Source organism: Microcaecilia unicolor, chromosome 2, assembly GCF_901765095.1.
Source record: "Microcaecilia unicolor chromosome 2, aMicUni1.1, whole genome shotgun sequence".
In the NCBI taxonomy this organism is placed as follows: Eukaryota; Metazoa; Chordata; class Amphibia; order Gymnophiona; family Siphonopidae; genus Microcaecilia; species Microcaecilia unicolor.
In genome coordinates this window covers 628562971-628586446 of record NC_044032.1, presented here as the reverse complement: position 1 = coordinate 628586446, position 23476 = coordinate 628562971, and the positions used below count along the sequence as shown (strand labels likewise).

Sequence of the window (23476 nt, the reverse complement as noted above, 5' to 3'; positions counted from 1 at the left end):
CAGGTACTTATTTGTACCTGGGGCAATGGAGGGTTAAGTGACTTGCCCAGAGTCACAAACCATTTTGCCTTTCTTCTTTTCTACTACATATTGCGCCAGAGGTAGGAAAGGTGCTTTTGCACCCTTATACAAAGCATTGGAATAAAGTCTCTGTGAGGACTTCGGTGCTGTCCCTGAGAATCAGGTGGTAAATGTCATGTTTTCTCTCGACATCATCACTGCCCTCTTCAGCTGTTCATAGGAGACGAACATCACGACATTCCAGGATCCCAGGCGGAGGAAGGAAGGCACAAAGCTGCAAGAAAGAAACGTACAATGCAGTCCTGGTATGGGTGCTGGTGAAGAAAGAGTTCGTCAGTAGCGGCATAGCCATGGGGGGGGGGGGGGGGGGGGGGGGGGGGGGCTTGGAGGCCTGCCTCTCGCCCCCACCCCCCTACACTTTTGGATCAGGCTCCCTCCACAACTGGTGTACCCATTGAATGTGAAAAATAGCAAAAGGAGGGAAAAGCCACCCTGACAAAAATAATGATTATTAATTTTATCTCTAAATGACTTTGAAAAAAAGTGTCCAGTAAATAATAGGCACATAATAATCATGAAAGAATAAGGGTGACAGGAAGGCATCAGGCCATTGGACCTCTTACAGCCCCAGCTGTTCAAAATCCCAGCTTTATGTCCTGTCAATCACCTGCCTCCACTGTACTCGGTTAAACCAGGGGCGTATCTGCGTGGGGCCACAGGGTCCTGGGCCCCCGCAGATTTCGCCCTGGACCCCCCTACTGCCGCCGTGGGTACCTTTGCTGGTGGGGGACCCCAACCCCCACCAGCCGAAGTCCGCTTCCTCCTGCCGCTGCGAGTTTTTTTAAGTTAATCGGGATTCGTCCTCCGTCACTCTGTGCTGCTGTTCAAAGAAGCTGCTAGCTGAATGCAGTTTCGGACTGAGTCTGACGTCGCTGCTGCACGTTGTACGTGCAGGACGTCAGACTCATGTACAACGTGCAGCAGCGACGTCAGACTCAGTCCGAAACTGCATTCAGCTAGCAGCTTCTTTGAACAGCAGCACAGAGTGACGGAGGACGAATCCCGATGAAGAACTTAAAAAAACTCGCAGCAGCAGGAGGAAGCGGACCTCGGCTGGTGGGGGTTGGGGTCCCCCACCAGCAAAAGTACCCACGGCAGCGGCGGCGGGGGGGGGGGGGGGGGGTGGGAAGGGGGGGGGCGGCGGGGGGGGGGGGCTATAATGTGCCCCCTCACTCTGGCTTCGGCCCCCGCTACCGCCGACTTTCAGATACGCCCCTGGGTTAAACAAACCATAAAATTTTATTTACATGTTTATGTTTCGTTCTTCATTTTCTATAATAAATCCTTGACTTAAACTAAGAGCCCTGTTTACTAAGCCGTGCTAGCGTTTATAGTGTATGCTAAAAATTAACATGCGCTAATGCTACAGACACCCATAGCAGGGGCGTAGCCACGGGTGGGCCTGGACGGGCCCAGGCCCAGCCAGTTTCCCTCCAGGCCCACCCAGCCCCGGGTGTCAGCAGGTGGGGAGGGGGGTGCTCTGCTGGCGCTGCAGTCCCCACCTGCCTACCAGCTCCACGATCGATGAGCAGATGACCCTCGTCTTCCATCCGGCATCGAGTCTTAAAAAAAAAAAAAAAGCCCGGAGAAACGCCTCGCGTCTGCTGTGCACTGCTGTAAAGCAAGCAGCAAATCGTCTCGTCGGTCCTTCCTTCACTGTGTCCCGCCCTCTGATGTAACTTCCTATTTCCGCAAGGGCGGGCACAGTGAAGGAAGGACCGACGAGACGATTTGCTGCTTGCTTTACAGCAGTGCACAGCAGACGCGAGGCGTTTCTCCGGGCTTTTTTTTTTTTTTAAGACTCGATGCCGGATGGAAGACGAGGGTCGTCTGCTCGTCGATCATGGAGCTGGTAGGCAGGTGGGGACTGGGTCGTGCAGGGGGGCTCAGATGGGATGGTGGGGTGGGGTGGGGAGGGGTTCAAATTTATAGTATTTAACTTTTAAAGTTCATGGGGGGGGGGGGGGGGGTAGAGAAGGGAAGAAGAAATGCATGCCCACCCAACCTACCCACTGGCCCACCCAAAAATCACATTCTGGCTACGCCACTGACCCATAGGCCTTTAGGATTCCAACACATATTTGTTTGAAAGCAAATGAAACATTTATTCTGCACTGTAGGAGATGGAAGTGCCTGCTATTGGATTCAGAAATGAGAGACTGGAAGAGGTAAATTGAATGGATTTGTGCTTAACCCAACACCCATCCTGTGGATGCTTACCTTCTTCTGAACCAATACAATAAGCAGGGTTAATACTGCAGCTGGGCAAACCTTTGGGCCTGAGGATCACAGTGGGAGCAATGATTGAGTTGGGGGCTGTGTGACGGGAAGAGTGAAAGGAGGTAGGTGTCCCAGGACTTTTGAGAAGGCGGGTGGCAGGGAGGGCAAAATTCCCTAGGCCCGGGCTGTCAACAGGGGCCTGGCGCCGGGGTCTCTCTCTCTCTCTCTCTTTCCTGCTCCTGACGGGACCCAGGTGATCATGTCCCGACAGGAGCAGGAGAGAGAAAACTCCAGCGCCAGGCTCCCCTTGGAGGCTGGGGAGGACCTGGAGGAACAGACACAGGAGGCTGCTCTTCTTCACAGTCTGCTGCATTGCCTTCCCCATGTGGCTGCTTTTGCCCTCAGGCCATGCATGCACGACCTGAGAGAAAAAGCAGCCGCAGGGGGAGGCCACACGGCAGAAGGAAGAAGAGCAACATTGGAGAATGAACTCCTGCTGGTGGGGCCTTGGGATCCCCACCAGCCAAAGTACTTAAGAGTTACAGCAGGCGGGTGGCAGCAGCTATCAGGGAGGGTGGGGTGGCGGCAGCAACAGCAGCGATCGGGGGCGCTGGGGCGGAGACAGCAGTAGCAATTGGGAGGGCGGCCGCGGCAACACCGATGATCCCAGGGGGGCCCAGTGGTGACAGCGACGACAATAATCCTGGGGGGGGGGGGGGGGGCGTGGCAGCCTTGCCCTGGGCCCGGATTAGTCTCTCGGTGGCCCTGAGGTGCCCGATACTGGAGAAGGAATTGGAAGTGTGCAAGCCTGTGAAAAAGGAAGAAGAAAGGTGAGACCAGATGCTAAGGGAGAAGGCAGGAGCATGCAGACTTGGGAAGAGGGAAAGAGAAGCAGGGGGCAGGGGAAGGATGCAGCAGAGTGGGTGCTGGGCAGAAAAAGAAATGGAGAGTTATTAGTAGCAATGAATAAGAACAGGAAAGGAGAAGGAGGAGCAGAGAGAAGATAAAGAAAAGGACTGGAGGAATAGGCAAGAGAGCTATAAGATGTGGAAAAAGCTAAAGAGGTGTGAGAAGATACTAAATGGAATCTGAAGAGAGAGGGAGAAAACCATGGAGACAAAAATGTTATGTGTATAACAGTGGTGCTGGATTTGGAAGAAAATGGAGGGGAAAGGGCAATGGGGGAAGGGAATTGCTACTGGGCAATGGGCAGAGGCAGAGGGATACTGGGAAGGGGTGGGAGGCTATGCCAGAGCCACCACTGCCGAAGGAAGGAGCACCATGCCAGAGCTGTAGCTGTTGGTAAGAGGGAACAGTGCTGGGGCCACCAGTGGCAGGTCAGTTAAAGGAGGAGGGGAGGCAGTGGTGTGCTGGAGCAGGCTCTCACAGGCTCTCAAGAGCCGGTTGTTAAGTTTTTAAGAATTTTGGGAGCCGGTTGTTAAGGTAGGGCCCTCCATGGCTACTTTAACAACTGGCTCCCAAAATGTGGGCTTGGGCCCCCCTGCTGAATTCTTTTTTACTTTGCTGGTGGGGATGCTGAGCCCTGCCAGCCAAGTAAATAGACTGCTGCTGCTCCCCGCTCCTTGTTTCCAGCTCTGAGCAGCAGGCTGGGATTTCTCGAGCATGTGTGAGAAGTTCCAGCATGCTGCTCAGAGCAAGACGTTGGGAGTGGTGGCAGTCCATTTATTGGCTGCCAGCAAAGGTATGCCTAGCGTGCCCCCACAAAGGGAGGGAGGAGAGAGAGAGGCAAGTGTTGCCCCCCCCCCCTGGCCACCCCTGGCCCTTCCAACTGCAGAGCTGGCTACGTCCAGAGAAAGAGCCTGTTGTTAAAAATTTACCAGCACACCCCTGAGGGGAGGGGCACAAAGATGAAGAGTTGTCTAGGGCACTTAATACCTTTTTAAACTTAATCAAGTGTCCCCTCTGGTGAAGCACTTGCAAAACTAGAATGCCATGTGTCCTCCTGGGTTTGCGTGGGTCTCTTAAGGGGTCAGGTTGCATCCAGTAACTATCCTTACCCTTTGTAAAAAGCAGTTGGTCCTTCCTTGGTCAACATGCTCCATGCACAATTCACGGCACTTCTGTATTGCTCTGGGGGAGAATTCATGTACCTGGTCTTCACTACATCTACAGGAGATGCTACCACCGTGGTGCAGAATCCAGCTCCAAAAGCTGACACGAAGTGGCAGGGCAAGTTATCTACAAATCACAAACAGAACAGCTTCTCAGGGTATGTTGTTTAAGAATGTAATCTTTGAGTTAACATTGGACTCATTCAGTGCTTTCATATTGGAGGCCAATCAGATTACATGAGCCTGACTGTTCCATGAATGACGTCACATGACCTTATAACGGCTGTACTAATCCTATGGATTGGTCTCTTTGTGTGAATTGTAAAATGCCACTCATTTCATTGATACCCACTACTCCATCTTTATTTCGGGATGAGCTTTACCTTTCTTGGGAACTTTAACAAATTAGCCACACCAGATGAAACAGAGAGAAATAGTTTTCCCAGTATTCATAAGACTGTACAATAGTGAGTAATGTCAATGCATGTCAAAATTGTGGAGTATAAGAATTGGATATTCATATTATTTCTCATCTATCATGACTTAGCATCTGTTCTACACTGCATGATTCATTTGCAGTAATATTTAGTTCTTGCTCAAGTGCTGTACGAATTCTAGCAATTCCCACTTGGAGTTCAGTTTTTCTTTCATGTCAACACCGGAGAAAATATTTCTTCACTCAACATGTAATTAAACTCTGGAATTCATTGCCAGATAATGTGGTAAAAAGCAGTTAGCTTAGCAGTGTTTAAAAAAAAGGTTTGGATAATTTCATAAAAGAAAATTCCATAAGCCATTATTAAGATGGAGTTGGGAAAATCCACTGCTTATTTTTAGGACAAGCGGCATAAAACCTGTTTAACTGTTCTGGGATTTTGGCCACGGTTGATGGACCTTTTTTTCTGTCTCAGTATGGCGATGCTTATGTTCTTATGTACTATCCAATGGAGATGCTTGCCTTGTCCAGTGAGTTCAGACCTTCTTTGTAGCAACATGGTCAAATTAAATGTTTGCATTTGAGTCGTTACTTTTATAAAACTATGAATTCATTGATTGGCACGATATATATTTCATTTATAAATAATTGCAAGCATGTGATTCAAGCATATATCATCCAATGGAAGCCCTAAATCTGCAGCACAGCTTAAGACAAGATCATTTATTTTAAAGCACATGGATCACCTGTCATTAGCTTGTATTGCAGAAGCGCCTCCTTTATTAGATCATAGGTTACTAGCTCAGCGCAATTGACGATGGCATTTCTTGTCACATTAGGTAGCGTTCCTACAAGAAAAGCAAACACATTTGTGTGCTATTATATTTCAGATAGATTTAATAAGCATTTTTAAAAATATATTTTATTTTGCAACTGTCAGTGAAACACAAAAATAGAACATTTACATCAAGAGAAAGTAGAACCATAAAAACATGAGTTAATTCACTCCAAAAAGAAAGCAATGAGAAACAGGGAAAAATACCAACATCTCAAGATACAGGACCTTGTCTGGAAGTAGTGGCATAGGTGCACGAGTATTTCTCTTAACTAGAGTGAATATGTAATAAGCAAAACACGGGCCTTCTTTCATGTCTTAATATAAAGACCCAAAGAAAAACAAATAGGAGGAACTATTTTTTCACTCAAAGAATAGTTAAGCTCTGGAACTCTTTGCTGGAGAATGTGGTAACATCGGTTAGCGTATCTGGGTTTAAAAAAATGTTGTGACAAAATCCTGGAGGAAAAGTCCATAGTGTGTTATTGAGACAGACATGGGGGAAGCCAGGGCTGGCCCAAGGCAAGATGCCGTCTGAAGCGGAGCTTACATGCCGCTCCCGCCCGAGCCAAAATGCTGCCCCCCCCCCCCAAGGCATTTTACCTCGTCACAGTAACGTTCCACACCCGGCAGCGGCAGTGATTCCCATATGCTGCCCTGCCGCAGCCAGCACCCGCCTCTTCCCTTTACTCCGGCTGCCTGAGCAAAACAGGAAATAACTTCAGGCAGCTGCAGTAAAGGGAAGAGGCGGGTCCCGGCGGCAGCAGGGCAGCGTATGGGAATCTCTGCCACTGCCGGGTTTGGAACGGCACCGTGACGAAGTAAAACGCCACGAAGCTGCTCCCCCCCCCCCCGAGATGCCACTCTTGAAGAGTGCCGCCTAAGGCCCCCGCCTCAGGTGGCCTAATGGTCGGGCCACCCTGGGGGAAGTCACTGCTTGTCCTAGGATTGGTAGCATGGAATATTGCTACTATTTGGGTTTCTGTCAGATACTGCTGTTTAAGTGAACAAAAGCAATGTTTTTTTTCTAAATTAATCCAGCTAGTGTGTGATCATCTATGTGAAATGCCTAAAAGGTTGTCCATTTTATAAAAATAACATAGATGCCTGCCTATGTGCTTTTATAACTTAGGCTGTCAGAACTATCCCTACCATTGCACAAACGCTCATTCAAATTTACACTTACTATGCAGCAGTGTTTCCTCCAAGCTATGTGTGTATGTGCACCAGGGGCATAGCTGTTATGGGGCCACGGGGGCCTGGGCCCCTGTAGATTTGCCCCTGCACCCCCCCTGCCGGCGACCCTCTCAACCCCCCCATCCGCCGCCAACCCACCGCCTGCTACCTTTGCTGGCGGGGTCCCCAACCCCCGCCAGCCGAAGTCTTCTTCCTTCATTTGGTTTCTCAGTCTGACGTCCTACACGTTGTACGTGCAGGACGCCAGACTGAGAAACCAAACAAAGGAAGAAGACTTTGGCTGGTGGGGGTTGGGGTCCCCCGCCAGCAAAGGTAGGCGATGACGACGGCGGGCGGGGGGTTGAGAGAGTCGTCGGCAGGGGGGGGGGGTTAAAGTTGTTGGAGGTGGCGGCAATGGCAGGGGGGGGGGGGGGGTTGGTGGCGGGGGGGGGGGGGGGGCGGGGCTAAAATGTGCCGGTACATCAAGCTCCATCTCTAGCTGTCTTCAAATCTAAGCTAAAAGCCCACCTTTTTTATGCTGCTTTTAACTCCTAACCCTTATTCACTTTGTTCAGAACCCTTATTTTATCATCCTCACTTTAATATTCCCTTATCTCTTGTTTGTCCTGTTTGTCTGTCCTAATTAGATTGTAAGCTCTGTCGAGCAGGGACTGTCCCTTCATGTTCAAGTGTACAGCGCTGTGTACGTCTAGTAGCTCTATAGAAATTACAAGTAGTAGTAGTAGTATTTGAGATTCCGGAATCTTGCTGCTCTTTGTCCTTATCCCTTATTTGTTCTGTTTGTCTGTCCTAATTAGATTAAGCTCTGTCGAGCAGGGACTGTCTCTTCATGTTCAAGTGTACGGCGCTGCGTACGTCTAGTAGCGCTTTAGAAATGATAAGTAGTAAGTAGTAGTAAATTTGTGCAGTTAGCTATGCGAGTGCCAGCACTGAATATTGCCAGCACCCGCATATCTGTGGGCTCCTCCCAACCTCCACACCCTGTACCGCCCTTTACCCACCCACTTTAAATGTTCACTGGCACCGCCTGGTTAAAGTACCACTGAATATTGGCGGTTGGCTGGCCCCAAATAATTTCCTGCCTGTTTAGGCCCCGGTGCTCTAAGCTCCGGCACATGCCAGCCCCATACCACGAGAACAGCGTAGAAACATAACCCTCCAATGCTCAAAGCTATGGCATTCATAAGTGTGCTGTAAGAGCAAAAGCAAGGGGGAGCAATGTGCTTGGTGCATGCGCAGACAAATTTTGCAGTAAGTGCAGGCTCTTGTGCGCATGTACCAGGCAAACCCGAAAGCGAGGCACATATTGGCGCTGCTCTTCTATGCCTTTAAATATAAGCTTCTCAAATTATTTTCACTTGAAAGACTTTTATTTAAGCGCAGAAAAAAAGGTGCCACCCTTTCGCTTTTGCTTGGACTCCCACACATTTGTTTTCAGTACTGGCGCTTACAGGCTTGCATGAGCTTCCTTCCACTTCCAAAACCGGCAGATTTTAAAGAGAAAAATCACAAAAAACTCGCTCTTTAAACCCCCGAATTCCAGCTCCGAGCTGGTGTTATTTTTTCAGTGATAAGAGCAGGGTTTGCTTATGCACTATTCTCTGAACATTGGGAGAAAATAACAAATGACCTCATTTATATGCATTTGATTACATTTAAATACAATTTGATGCTGTTCCCTGTGGTAGAGCTGGTGTTAGGTTTTGAGCATTGGGCCCTTCAATTGCTTTGAATATTGGGCCCTAAGTGTATGGAAGTGCAGTTACACGAATAACTGCTTAAGTGCAGTTACACGAATAACTACAAATTAGCGCAAATTAGCGCCAATTAACGCTACTTAAGGGCTATTGTTGGTAAGGCCAGTTAGCACCTAATTTAAGTTAGAAAACAAAAAGGCAGGCGATCCGCCCAATCCAACGTGGAAGATAAAACCAAGAAGCAGATCTTGTAAAACAACATAGTCCTTTATTCAATAAAAAGCTCCCAGTTTATCAATCATCTGTGCCCGACATGGCCATGTTTCATCAGAAATATTGACTGCGTCAGATGCAGAACAACTAAAAACAAACATACAAAAATCCATACATTTACAAATATGAAGATCATCTTAGATATGTAGATAAAAAGGTAGATAAAACATGGAGAAACTCAATCATAAACCAACTATACAAAACTTTACCAAGGCATAAAAAAGGGCAAATAAAGAACGTCAACATAAAAACCACCATGTAAAAACCACTTATCTCAGACCTCATTGCACTAAAGTCCCGTTAAAGCACTGATCGCTATTTCCAAGTTGGTAAAAATTACCGAGTTGGAAATGGCCAACGATGCTCAGAAGAAACGGATGCAAATGAGCTGCTCCCAAAAAGAGCAAGCAGCTCAGTAGTGGGGGAGCAATCGGTCTGCTGAGCATGTGCAGAACAGCCAATCGCTGAGGGTGGCTTCTCTGTGCCCGCTACAGATGTCTTTCATACACACAGACAAGGTTTCATACACACGGAATTGTTTTCCACAATTTCTGACTCATAGGTCCAGAAACAGCTCATCTGTCTTCCACTAGTTTTAGAGGGGACAATCAAATTCCCTTTCCTTAATCCCCAGATCTCCGGTTGCAAATGCAAATGGATGGACGGAGCACTCCCAAAGGGTTTTAAAGGAAAGGATGGGGGACGAATGTTCTTGCTTGAAACCCTAAATAACCCAGATGCAAAGTCAAATGGAGGAGAATTCTGGCCAGTTTTGGACCTGAGGATACTGCCGCGACAGTGGAAAGGCATTTTAAATAACAGATGCAGCTGAGATGCTCTTTTCGAGTTGCAGCAAGCAGTATCTGTGCTTGAGCTCCATGGCTCTGCCTGTCTGATCCCTGCGGAAATGGAAAAGGAGACCTTCTCTATAGAGCGCTCTTAGCTAAATGGTAGAAAGTTACCACGGTTAGCTGCAAAAACAGAGGACAGGCAGGCTTTGCAACTTCACAATGGCTGGACGGTTCGCAGCTCTCCACAGCCAGCCAGGCAGTACCGACAGCTCCTGACCACACGTTAAAAATTCATCGCTTGGGGAGGCAGTCCTTTCTGTGCATCATTAGGAAAACGGCTATGCATTACTCAGAATGCACATTTGAATGGTAATTAGCTCATTTAAATAGCTTAGCATGCAATTATCGTTAGCTGCTACTGTGACAGGAAAAGAGTCCGCAGTAAAAAAACGCACTTAGCTGGATCGTTAATTTTTGTGCATCTGGGCCTCAGTATAATACCAACTAAAAGTGAATGGGGGAGAGGAGACAGAGAGGCTTACCCAACTGATGTAAAATAGCAAACTTCACCTAGTCTGGTACAGAGAGCAAAACGAGATAGACATTGTCTAGTAAAAAAGGAAATGTTTCCATGTTTAAAAACACATAACTGCTAAAGGAACATCTGAAAAATAGAAAAGTTGTTTTTATGTTGCTGTTATTTATTTGCCCTTTTTAATGCCTTGGTAAAGTTTTGTATAGTTGGTTTATGATTGAGTTCCTTCATGTTTTATCTACCTTTTTATCCACATATCTAAGATGATCTTCAAGTTTGTAAATGTATGAATTTTTGTGTGTTTGTTTTTAGTTGTTCTGCCCCTAATGCAGCCAATATTTCTGGTGAAACATGGCCATGTCGGGCACAGATGATTGATAAACTGGGAGCTTTTTACTAAATAAAAGACTGTCAACTGGATGCACTAACTCCACGGAAAAAGCCTTTCCCTTCCCGATCCCTTAGCGATTCAGAAAAAAACAGGAATGCATGAAGGAAATCGCATGCAAATGAGCTGCTCGCTGTTAGCTCATTTGCACGCGATTTCCTTCCTAGGGAGGGGAAGCCAGTCGGCCAGCTGAGTATGCGCAGCGCAGCCAAGCATTATGCGTGGCTGCTCTGCGCATGCCAAAGACGGCTTCATACACGCAGACAAGCTGCGTGTATAATAGCCGTCTACAACCTCCAATAAATTGCCGTCTTTGGCATTGTGCAGCAGAGGGAGAGAGCAGGACCCTGGAAAGAGAGAGAACTAAACGATCCAATGGAGACCCAGGTCTCTCTCTCAGCCAATCACTGTGCATTTAGATGACACCAGTGACAGCTAAACACGCTGTGATTGGCAGGCACTTCTACTTTTTTTTTTATGCAAGAAGCATAACACTAAAAAGAAGTGCTTGCCAATCACAGTGCGTTTAGCTGCCACTGCTAACTAGACACGCTGTGATTGGCTGAGAGAGACCTGGATCTCCCTCAATCTTTGCAGTTATCTTAAACGCGCTGTGATTGGCTAAAGTCTTCCTCGATCTTTGCAGTTCTCTCTTTCCAGGGTCCCGCTGTTCTCTCCTGTTGCACAATGCCAAAGACGGCTTCATACACACAGACAAGCTGCCTGTATAATAGCTGTCTGCAGCCTCCAATAAATTGCCACAGAAGTGCTTCTTGCACCCACAACAGCTCACAGTAGCCACAGCCAGGCATTAACGAGAGGTGCAGACCTCCCGTTAGGTTTTCCACGGTAAAGGTAGGGACTGCTTTTGTGCATGGGGTTGGAAAACGGCTGTGCATCTGCTTTGCATGCACATTATAATACTAATTAGCTCATTATAGTAACATAACATGGTAACATAGTAGATGACGGCAGAAAAAGACCTGCACGATCCATCCAGTCTGCCCAACGCATTCTGTTTTCATTAGCTGCTACCGTGACAGGAAAATGGCTTGGAGGACCCTTTTGTACATGTCTCGTTTTACTACTTGCTCGCTAGACTGGCTAGAACTGGTTTAAAAACCATGTTGGTGGCTCCTTAGGTTTAGTGCATCTGGCCCTGTGGTTTTTTTTTTTTTACAAGATCTGCCTCTTGGTTTTATCTTCCTAATTTAAGTTAGGCACACAACTGATACTATTCTTTAAATTTGTGTGCCCCAATTTGTGCACTAGTTGGAAATTTGGATGCACAACTTTTTAGGATCTGGCCCTATGTGACTTAATTTTGTATATTCTGTGCTCCAAGCAAGTACTCGATTCTACACACCTTTCCAGAGCCCCCTTACGCCTTCTTCAGTGGCGATGGTTTTGTAAGCATGGAGCGTCCCGTCATATCTCTTTTTCATCCCTTGAAGATTAGTCTGTGCTTGCAACCTGACTTTCACCACATCTGTCGGCTGTGCCACAGTTACTGCCAGCGCTCCTGTGGTGCACCCAGCTAGGATCCTGCTTCCAATGCCAGCATCTGTCCAGAAAAAGTGCAAATACTTATTTTTAAAATTGCATTTCTGTGCATTGCATTTCTTTAGCTAAAATTAAGGTCCTCGAACTAGTCCGTAGGACACATCCAACCAGTCAGGTTTTCAGTATTGCCACAAGCAATATGCAGGCATAAGATAGACATAAACCCAACTGATTGGGTGTGTTCTAAGGACGGGTTTAGAACCACTAGTGTAAGATGATGCTATCTTTAAAAAAAAAAAAGATCTTTTTAAGATTATGAAAGAAGGTATATAAAATAATGAGTGGAGTGGAACAGGTGGATGTGAAGCGTCTTTTCACGCTTTCCAAAAATACTAGGACTAGGGGGCATGCGATGAAACTACAGTGTAGTAAATTTAAAACAAATCGGAGAAAACTTTTCTTCACCCAACGGGTAATTAAACTCTGGAATTCGTTGCCGGAGAATGTGGTAAAGGCGGTTAGCTTAGCAGAGTTTTAAAAGGGGTTAGACAGTTTCCTAAAGGACAAGTCCATAAACCACTACTAAATGGACTTGGGAAAATCCACAATTCCAGGAATAACATGTATAGAATGTTTGTACGTTTGGGAAGCTCGCCAGGTGCCCTTGGCCTGGATTGGCCGCTGTTGTGGACAGGATGCTGGGCTCGATGGACCCTTGGTCTTTTCCAAGTGTGGCATTACTTATGTACTTATCTACCAAAATTGTCAACAACATAATCGTTACAAAATAAAGTAATTAGTTACATATGTCCAAAACTTCACGGAGTCCTCGTTTGCATTCTACCAAATTCTAGAAATGGTGCCTTATGCATGCTAACTAGTGGCACTAATTGGCTTTAATTAGAATTTATATGCACTACTTTCTAGGTGTATTCTACAACATGATGTATATACACTCTAATGCACACAGCTGAAAAGAGGACATGGCCATGGCATGAAATGGGTGGGTCATGGGCATTTCAAAAAACCTGTGTTCACTATTATGGAATACACCTGATCTGTGCCTAACTTAGGTGCAGGTATTTAGGCCTGGTTTTAGGTGGACTAAATGGGTGCACCTAAATTTTAATCGTAAGAACAGCCACTAAGCATATTCTATAAGCAATGCCTAACTTTAGGCATAGTTCATAGAATTGCACTAAGCATGTGATTTTTCGGCACTGATTTTTAAGGCACCATGTGTAGAATTTGGCCCATTGTGTGTCAATATAACATTAAACAGATTTTTGTTTCAGTTTTGTTAAAAAGAATAAACCTTAGATGATATACTTTTCACAATCACATTTGTATTTTAAGTCTAAGAACTGTTCTAAGTTAATTGTATCTTTATTAAAAAGTTCTATACCACTTATGCCAATAACCAATTATGTGTTCAAAGTGGTTTACACACACACACACACACACACACACACACACACACACACAAAATTCAAGCAATAATCACATACAATACAATAAATTAAATCAATCATCAATAATGATAGCACAAGTCTTTACCTCAACAAATTATTTAAATAATCCAGCGCCCCACTGCTAAGCTATTTAGCATCAAAAAGGTATTTTTTAAAAACTTCTTTTTAAATTGTTGTAGATTTTCAACTTGAAATCTTTAGGGAGAGCATTCCACCAGGTGGGTGCTATTATTGAAAACATTTTAGATCTCAACTGCACTCCTTTTATCTCAAAAGGGTTTTCTAACAAGAAATTTTGACTTGATCTCAAATCACTTCCTGGACCATATTTACGCAACCTGTTAACGGTAACCTTGAGTAACATAATTTAAGGCCTTGAAAGTCAATACTGGGAGCCAAAGAATTTCTCTTAAAGGGGGGATACACTATCATGCTTTGAGTGACCCTAAAGAAATCAAGCTACTGCATTCTGTACTAATTGTACCTGTTTAGCCAACATATTGGGCAAGCCTAACACAACAGCATTACAGTAATCCAATGCTGATAAGTATAAGAGAAACAACACTAGTCACAACAGTTCATAATAATTTTTAATTTGTTTCTGTGTACCAGAGCCAGCGCAAAGAGTATAAGTATCCTTAACAAACATTCGTCATTCAATTAGCATTCATGGTCCTGCTACCTCCCCCCCCCCCCAATGAACCTTATCACCCAACACCACTTTCCCCCCCCTTCATGTCTTTGAAGGCGTAAATAAACATGTTAATAAAGGTGAGCTGGTTGACATAGAGGGGCATAATTGAAAGGGGCACCCAAGCTTTCCTGAGGATGTCCTTGCAGGATGTCCTGGCAAAGGGGCGGGAAAACCCGTATTATCAAAACAAGATGGGTGTCCATCTTTCGTTTCGATAATATGGTCGGGGACCCCCAAATCGCGAAATTTAGGTCGACCTTAGAGATGGTCATCCTTAGAGATGGTTGTCCTCGATTTTCGGTGATAATGGAAACCGAGGACGCCCATCTCAGAAACGACCAAATCCAAGCCATTTGGTCATGGGAGGAGCCAGCATTCGTAGTGCACTGGTCCACCTGACATGCCAAGACACCAACCGGGCACCCTAGGGGGCACTGCAGTGGACTTCAGAAATTGCTCCCAGGTGCATAGCTCCCTTACCTTGTATGCTGAGCCCCCCAAAACCCACTCCCCACAACTGTACACCACTACCATAGCCCTAAGGGGTGAAGGGGGGCACCTATATGTGGGTACAATGGGTTTCTGGTGAGTTTTGAAGGGCTCACAGTTACCACCACAAGTGTAACAGGTAGGGGGAGATAGGCCTGGGTCCGCCTGCCTGAAGTGCACTGCACCCACTAAAACTGCTCCAGGGACCTGCATACTGCTGTAATGGAGCTGGGTATGATATTTGAGGCTGGCATAGAGGCTGGAAAAAATATGATGTTAGTGACCACTGGGGGAGTAAGGGGAGATCATCCCCAATTCCCTCTGGTGCTCATCTGGTCATTTAGGGCACATTTTTGTGGCTTGGTCGTAAGAAAAAAAAGGACCAGGTAAAGTCGTCCAAGTGTTTGTCAGGGACGCCCTTCTTTTTTCCATTATCAGTTGAGAATGCCCATGTGTTAGGCACGCCCCGGTCCCGCCTTCGCTACGCCTCCGACACGCCCCCCATGAACTTTGGTCGTCCCTGCAACGGAAATCAGTTGAGGACGCCCAAAATTGGCATTCGATTATGCCGATTTGGGCGACCCTGTGAGAAGGACGCCCATCTTCCGATTTGTGTCAAAAGATGGGCGTCCTTCTCTTTCGAAAATAAACCTGATAGTGTGTCTAGAAAGATCTTCAGAAAGCTTTTGACAAAGTTCCTCAAGAAAGACTCCTGAGAAAATTAAAGAGTCATGGGATAGGAAACAATGTTCTGTCGTGGATTAGGAATTGGTTATTGGGCATAAAAAAAGAGAGTAGGGTTAAATGGCCATTTTTGTCAACGGAGGAGGGTTAATAGTGGAGTTGCTGCAGAGATCCGTACTGGGACCGGTGCTATTTAACACATTTATAAATGGTCTGAAAATCAGAATGACAAGTAAGGTGATTAAGGGGCCCTTTTACTAAGCCATGGCAGGGGCGTAGCTAGACAGCAGGTTTTGGGTGGGCCTAGACAAGACGTGGGTGGGCACCAAGTGTTCTACCCCCTCCCCCACCAACTTAAAAATATATCCCAGCTGGCGGAAAAACACTGCTCTCCACCTTGGCAGCCTGCCGCAGGCATGCGCCGAAAACTGAGCACGCGCAGGTGCCAGCTTAGGAAGCTCAGACTGCTGAAGTGGAGAGCAATTTTTTCAGCACCATCAGGGGGAGGTCTTCAACTGGCAGAGCTTGGGATCCCCACCAGCTACCACTAAATGAGTGCTGCTGTTAAGTGGGGCCGAGTCCAGGCCCACCTGTGGCTACGCCACTGAGCCATGGTAGAGCTACCATGCTGGGACAGTGCGGGAGCCCAGCGGTAGTTCTGATTTTGGCCTGTGCAGTTTCCTGTGGTAGAAAATCATTTTCTATTTTCTACTGCAGGGACGTTCCCAGCAGTAACTGGCCGCATCACCACATCGTCGCACACTGCCCAATTACTGCACGAGTGATGCATCAGCCCTTACAGCCAAAGTTGCCAGGTCTGCGGGTTTCCCGCCCAATTGGGCGGATTTCCGTGACCGGTTGTGGGCAATTTTTGCTGGCTGTGAGCTGCGGGAATTTGGGCGGCTTTTAAAAAGCCGGTGTGCGGATTTGGGCGCTTTTCTGGGGCTTCTATTGGTCCAATTTGGTCCAATAGAAGCCCCGCAGAGGCTGGGTTAATGATGTCGGGGGCAGGGTTAGTGACGTCGGCGGCTACATCGGGGGCGGGGTTAGTGACGTCGGCAGCTACATTGGGGCGGGGTTAAAGACATCAGAGGCGGGGTTGATTATGTCAGGGCGGGGTTTAAATTTGTGCGGGTTTTGGGCGGGGAAAATTTTTTCAATCTGGCAACCCTGCTTACAGCCTACTCAGGCTCAGCTCAGGCAGTAAATAGCCACATACTAATTTTAATATTAGCGCACGGCCATCTACTGCCCCATTTTGTAAAAGGCCTTTTCCACACCGTGTCAAAAAGTGACCCAGGGTGCCTCAAAACTAACGCAGGCCACTTTTCACCGTGGCTTAGTAAAAGAGTCCCTAAAGTTGCAGATGATACAAAATTATTGAAAGTTGTTAAAAACACAAGCAGACTGTGAAAAATTGCAGGAAGACCTTAGGAAACTGGAAGACTAGGTATCCCAATGGCAGATAAAATTTAACGTGAACAAATGCAAAATGATGCACATTGAGAAGAATAATCCAAATCATAATTACCTGATGCCAGGGTGCACCTTGGAAGTCAGCACCCAAAAGAAAAATAAAGATCTAGGTGCCATTGTAGACAATATGCTGAAATCTTCTGCTCAGTGTGCAGTGGCGGCCAAAGAACGCAAACAGGATGCTAGGAATTATTAGGAAAGGGATGCAAAATAAGAGCAAGAATATTATAATGCTCTGTATCACTCCATGGTGCAACCTCACCTTGAGTTCCGGTTGCCATATCTCAAAAATGATATAGCAGAATTAGAAAAGGTTCAAAGAAGAGCGACCAATATGATAAAGGGGATGGAACTCCTCCCATATGAACAAAGGCTAAAGAGATGGCTTGGAAAAGAGATGGCTGAGGGGGGATATGATTGAAGTCTACAAAATCCTTAGTGCTGTAGAATGAGTAAAAGTGAATGAATATTTTACTCTTTCGAAAAGTACAAAGACTAGGGGATACTCAATGAAGTTACATGGAAATACTTTTAAAACAAATAGGAGGAAGTATTTTTTCACTCAATGAGTAGTTAAGCTCTGGAACTCATTCCCAGAGGATGTGGTAACAGTGGTTAGCGTATCTGGGTTTAAAAAAGGTTTGGACAAGATTCTGGAGGAAATGTCCATAGTCTTCTATTGAGATAGACATGGGGGAAGCCACTGCTTGCCCTGGGATTGGTAGCTTGGAATGTTGCTAATCTTTGGGATTCTGGAATGTTGCCACTCTGAGATTCTACATGGAATGTTGCTACTATTGGGGTTTCTGCCAGGTACTTGTGACCTGGACTGGCCACTATTGGAAACAGAATACTGAGCTAGATGGACCATTGGTCTGACCCATTATGGCTATTCTTATGTTCTCCCTGCAAGCATTCTTGGACATCATATTTTAAAATATTTGTACATAAAGAGGGCATCTCTAAAAGATTTATATCCAGATAAATGGCTATTTGAAAAATTCCCAACATCCCAGTTCCTAAAATTATACATTGATGCTTCTTTGGGTATTTGTACCTATTGAAACCTATTCTTTTGCTTTGACTGCAATTGTTCTTTGTCACCCCTTAGAAACTGTCACCCTAGATGACCATCTAGTCTACCCAATGATTCAGCCAGCCCTGCTGCAAGCTATTATCACTATATATAGCTATAACAGGATTTAAAACAGGGAGTCTAGGGGTTCGTTTTCAAAGCACTTAGACTTACAAAATTTTAGAGGTTACTACGTAACTTCATAAGTCTAAGTGCTTTGAAAATATGCCTCAAATTGTTTGTGCTAGAGGGTTTTCTTATTGACTTACTCTCTTTCCCACGGGTGTAAAATAGTTTGACTGTGTCGTAAAGTCCAATGCGGATGGAGGCAAAGCTCATTTGTCTCTGAAGTCCAGCCACCAGCCCGTTGTACAGGCTCTTGGGTCCTTCTGTCTGTATGATGGTGGTAATGGTCCCAAAGACCCCCTTGTACTTGATGGTTTTTAGAGCTCCGTGCACTGTCGATTCACCTTGAACCTAAGATTCACCCAGCAAGAGAGAGAGATAGGAATTCAAACAAACCCTCACAAAGAACAACCATATCTCAAACAATTATCACCTAAATTGGTTATTACTCTGTTTACCATTAACTTTCTCTTTGCTTCATGTACAATTTCTCATTCATAATAGATTTTCTAAATGTTAAACATCCACAGCCATCCCAGTATGTTTATAATACTGTATTGTAAAATTGGATTCATATAACAAATTACTTTCTTATCATTATTCTGTGTTATGTATCTTATACTGTTTATTGTAAGCCACATTGAACTCAAACTTGTTTGGGATAATGTGGGATATAAATGTCACAAATAAATAAATAAATAAATAAATGTGTGATTTAGTGTCAATAAAAGCAGAAACTGACAGAGAGAACCTTATGCCACGTGCTACCTTAGTTGTTGCTTATTCATGTATTTTTAGAGGATTTTAGATTATTTATGAATATGACAAAACCCAGACGAATCGCCTCTTTACATACAGTTCTGTGGGCAAAGGAAAACTTCTCAACTAAAATGGTTCTGATTTTCTGGGGCCCTTTTACCAAGCCACAGTAGGGCTACTGTGTGGCTAGTGTGTGGCAAAACAGCTCTACTGCTCAGGCACCCAGCGATAGTTCTGAGTTTGCTTTGTGCTGTCTCCCGTGCTAGAAAATAATTTTTACTTTCTAGCAGGGGGGCGGGAATTAGGCATTCCCGGTGGTAATCAGGAGCGTGGGCACATTGCCATCCACTGCCCAAATACCATTGGGATAGCTAGCGCATGAGCCCTTACCACCTCTTAAATAGGTGGCATTAAGGGCTCAGGAAGTAAATGGCCGCAAGCTAATTTTGATATTTGCGCATGGCCATTAACAACGTCAAAACAAAAAATGTCTTTTTCCCGCTGCAGTAAAAAGTGGCCTCGGATCATAGCAATTCCATGCGTCAACACCATTGGTCAAAGCACAAAACATATTTATTTCTTTTACAACATCTGTATCAATCCAAGTGTAAGGGTCTGAAGTACAAATCAATGCATGCATCTACCTTTTCCTATACGAGCACGCAGCTCTGGAACGCGCTGCCACGTAACCTGAAAACGGTCTATGAATTGACCAACTTCCGCAAACTATTGAAAACTTATCTCTTCGACAAGATATATCACAAAGTTCAACATGTGTAACTGTATAATCTTTAAAACTTCCAGAACTGTCTTATAATGTCTTTTTGCTTTAACACTATCATGTATTTCGCCATCATGTAACACAAAACCCTCTGTAAACTAATTGTATATTTACTTCTATTTCCAGTATCCATGATGAATTGTAAGCCACATTGCGCCTGCAAAGAGGTGGGATAATGTGGGATACAAATGCAATAAATCAATCAATCAATCAATCAATCATATATTAACTAATTTTTTATGTTTTAAGCAGCAGTACTTAGTAATCATTATTACATGTCTTCTGTTCAATTTGATTTTATTCATTATTTATTCAATTAATATTGTTTTATTTGACCATTGGTTTTACGTTACTCATATTTGCTTTTATACTTTTATATATTTGTAATTTTTGTTTCTCTAGAATTATTGATTTGACCCCTGATGCAGGCATTGTGATGCGCCGAAACACGGACCGTGTCGGGTCCCTGAATATCTGCATCAATAAAGTAGTTTTTGATTACATCTCCACAGTTGGAGTCGTCCTTTGACAGTCTCTACTTTCTCCTGTTTGGCCAACACTACCATTGGCCACTTTGTACCACCACTTGGTAAAAGAGCTCCTCTATGTTCAAAGACAGGACCAGGCTTTCCTGCACATGGGGTAGATATTCAGAATTAAACCTCCACCCCACCTTGACTTTTTTTTTCAATTTGAGCTTGATTTAGTAATGAGGGTGGGGGGAAGGACTGCTTGGAACAGAGGTTCTCCTCAGGACCTGCTGAGGCCAGGTGATATGTCATCTAAATCATGAATAAGCCCAATGCAATCCTATGTGAACAGTAAAATAATTTTGATTTTAAACACAAAGATTGCTCAATCCATGAACGAAGGACATGTGAACACTTGCGGGAGGTGGTGGAGATGAAAATGGTAATGGAATTCAAACATGCGTGGGATAAACACAAAGGAATCCTGTTTAGAAGGAATGGTTCCGTGGAATCTTAGTGGAGATTGGGTGGCAATGCCGGTAATTGGAAACAAAACGGGAGCTGGGCAGACTTCTACGGTCTGCGCCCTGATCGTGACTGAATAGATAGGGATGGGCTGGAGTGTAAATTTTAAGGGGCTTTGATGTTAGCCCCACCATACTGTATGATGTTAACCACACCATACTGCTCTCTTCCCATCGCACAAAATCTAAAAATTCTTGGAGTGACTATCGATCAAAACCTCACACTTGATACTCATGTGAAGAATACAACGAAGAGAATGTTCCACTCGATGTGGAAACTCAAAAGAGTAAAACCTTTCTTCCCGAGACATATCTTCCGCACCCTGGTACAGTCAATGGTAATAAGTCACCTGGACTACTGTAATGTACTATATGCCGGCTGCAAAGAACAAACTAGCAAAAAACTCTAAACAGCCCAGAACACAGCTGCCAGACTCATATTTGGAAAAAATAAATATGAAAGTGCTAAACCCTTAAGAGAGAAACTCCATTGGCTCCCACTCAAAGAATGTGTCGAGTTCAAGATCTGCACGATAGTATACAAAATTATACACGCAGACGCCCCATGCTAAACCTTGTGGACCTGCCTCCCAGAAACGCGGTAAGATCATCCCGCAAATATCTCAATCTGCACTTCCCCAGCTGCAAAGCACTGAAATACAAACTGACACATGCCACCACCTTTTCCTACTTGAGCACGCAGATGTGGAATGATCTACCTACAGACCTGAAAGCTATTAACGAAGTAACTAACTTCCGCAAATCTCTGAAAACTCATCTCTTCCAAAAGGCCTACAAGGAAAATACATAGCCTACAAACCACTTCAACAAATCACACAATTACCACAGCTCACCTCTAACTTACCTAACACTTCCCTGTCTATCCTCCCCTACCCAATCTTTAAACAGCAAGAATTGTAATTATCATCATGAAACGACTATGCTTATCTTCTCTTACCAACATTCAAACTATAAGAAATGTTCCTGTTAACACGAATTGATTATGTCATAACCAAACTCTGTAAGCCACTTTGAGCCTACAAATAGGTGGAAAAAGGTGGGATACAAATGCAATAAATAAATAAATAAATAAACTTAGTACAAGAACAGTACTGGGCAGACTTCTACGGTCTGTGCCCTGAGAATAGCAAGGGCAAATCAAACTCGGGTAAATATAAAGTATCACATACCATGTAAAATAGGTTTATCTTGTTGGGCAGACTGGATGGACTGTACAGATCTTTATCTGCAAAAGTGGAGAGGAGGAGTAGCCTAGTGGTTACTGCAGTGGACTTTGATCCTGGGGAACTGAGTTCAATTCCCAGAGTTCAAGTCCCATTGCAGCTCCTTGTGACTCTGGACAAGTCACTTAACCCTCCATTGCCCCTGGTACAAAATAAGTACCTGAATATATGTAAACCACTTTAAATGTAGTTGCAAAACTGAAAGGCAGTATATCAAGTCCCATTTCCCTTTCAAAAAGGAAAACACTTGTAAAATCCTGGCAGCAAGATAAAGGGATGTGCAGAGACAAAATATCTTTTTGTTCATTTACAGATTTTTAAAGTTTTTTTCTCCAATTATTGGTTAATTTTATAGTTCCTTCCAGACCCTTATTTTAATAAGAATAAAAATAATAATAAATTAACATGAGAGCTTTTTAACGAGCACAAATCAAATGTATACACTTTAATTTTCGGTTAATGAGCCTTAAATCCATTTTTACATGCGCTACATTTTTTTAAGGCGTGCTAACCAATACACATTCCTAGTTTGTAAAGCCCTTCAGTGTAACAGCATGCACACCTGTAATCGGACTTTTGCTGTGTCCAGTGGGAACGTGATGAGATCGGCAATACAGGCAGCAGTCCCAGCACTGAGAAATTTTACTCCTGGAGTGGGAGGGATGTCGGAGGGCTTCAGTCCTACCATCTCTGTAGTAAAGATCAGTTCAGATCCCCAAGTAGCTCTAAAAGACGGGGTAGGAGATGTGATAAAGATGATAAAGGATGAGAACTGCATATGCAAACAGCATGCATGACTACAATAAAAGAACAGAGACATGCCAGTATTATAATGAAAAGTAAAGTATTCTACCTGCACTCAACCCTCACCTTCCCCAGATCTCTGGAGAAAGATACTGTGCAAACAAAGATAACAATAAAATATTGGAGATTGCCTTTAACTATGAAAGAACTTCTGTTCTGAACGAACAGCCCTGCTAGTTTTAAAAACTATACACTTACACTTCCAGGATTCAAATCACAGCACTATGTAGTTCATCAGGGCTGTTCCTTATCCGCTTCACTCCATTCTCCCTTTAAGCTAAGAGAACAGCTGATCTGCTGTCCTGTCATATTATAGAGCACAGGTTAGCTGTGACGTCACAAGGTCTGGCTCGCTCCAAAAGTCAAGCCGCAGCCTGGGGCTACCGCACAAATCCAGAGGCCCCGCCCCCGCTAAAGGACTCCGCCTCTTTTAAAGGGCACGCCCCAGCGTGAAACCTCAGGATGCCGTAGCTTTTTCCCGTCTCCCTCCTTTCAGTAGACTCTACCTGAGTTTTCAGTTGCTGTATATGATACCCGCAGGCTCAGCCGCTTGCCATAGAGCCCCGCCCTTTATTATAAACGCAGAGGAACGGTTCTGGGTCCTTGTGGATCTCTTTTCTGGATAGCTAAGTTAGCATCCCTTACCCTAGCGCACAAGGGGTATTGAGAAAGCTTAGGCGCTTGCCTGGGGTACGTAGAGTGGGAGCTGTGAATAACATATTTTCCCGAGTCTGAAAAGTGATCTAGAAACTTGCAGGGATGTAGCCAGTTAACATGGGAGGAACGTTAGGCATAGAGGCTGAGTAGTGTTTGGTATACTCCTAACTAATGCCTTAGATTGCACTTGATA

General features: G+C 44.9%; 1 protein-coding gene across 1 annotated transcript; it reads right to left on the bottom strand.

Annotated features, from left to right (window-relative positions):
- Positions 1-58: 58 nt before the first annotated feature.
- UCP1 (uncoupling protein 1) lies at positions 59-22934 on the bottom strand. Its single transcript, XM_030192705.1, has 7 exons — positions 22831-22934; positions 22385-22547; positions 18188-18395; positions 11892-12089; positions 5556-5657; positions 4320-4500; positions 59-295 (listed from the first exon to the last, which is right to left on the bottom strand). The coding sequence occupies exons 2-7, from the start codon at positions 22508-22510 to the stop codon at positions 181-183; spliced, it is 930 nt and encodes a 309-aa protein (XP_030048565.1). The 5' UTR covers positions 22511-22547; positions 22831-22934; the 3' UTR covers positions 59-180.
- Between the last annotated feature and the right edge of the window lie 542 nt (positions 22935-23476).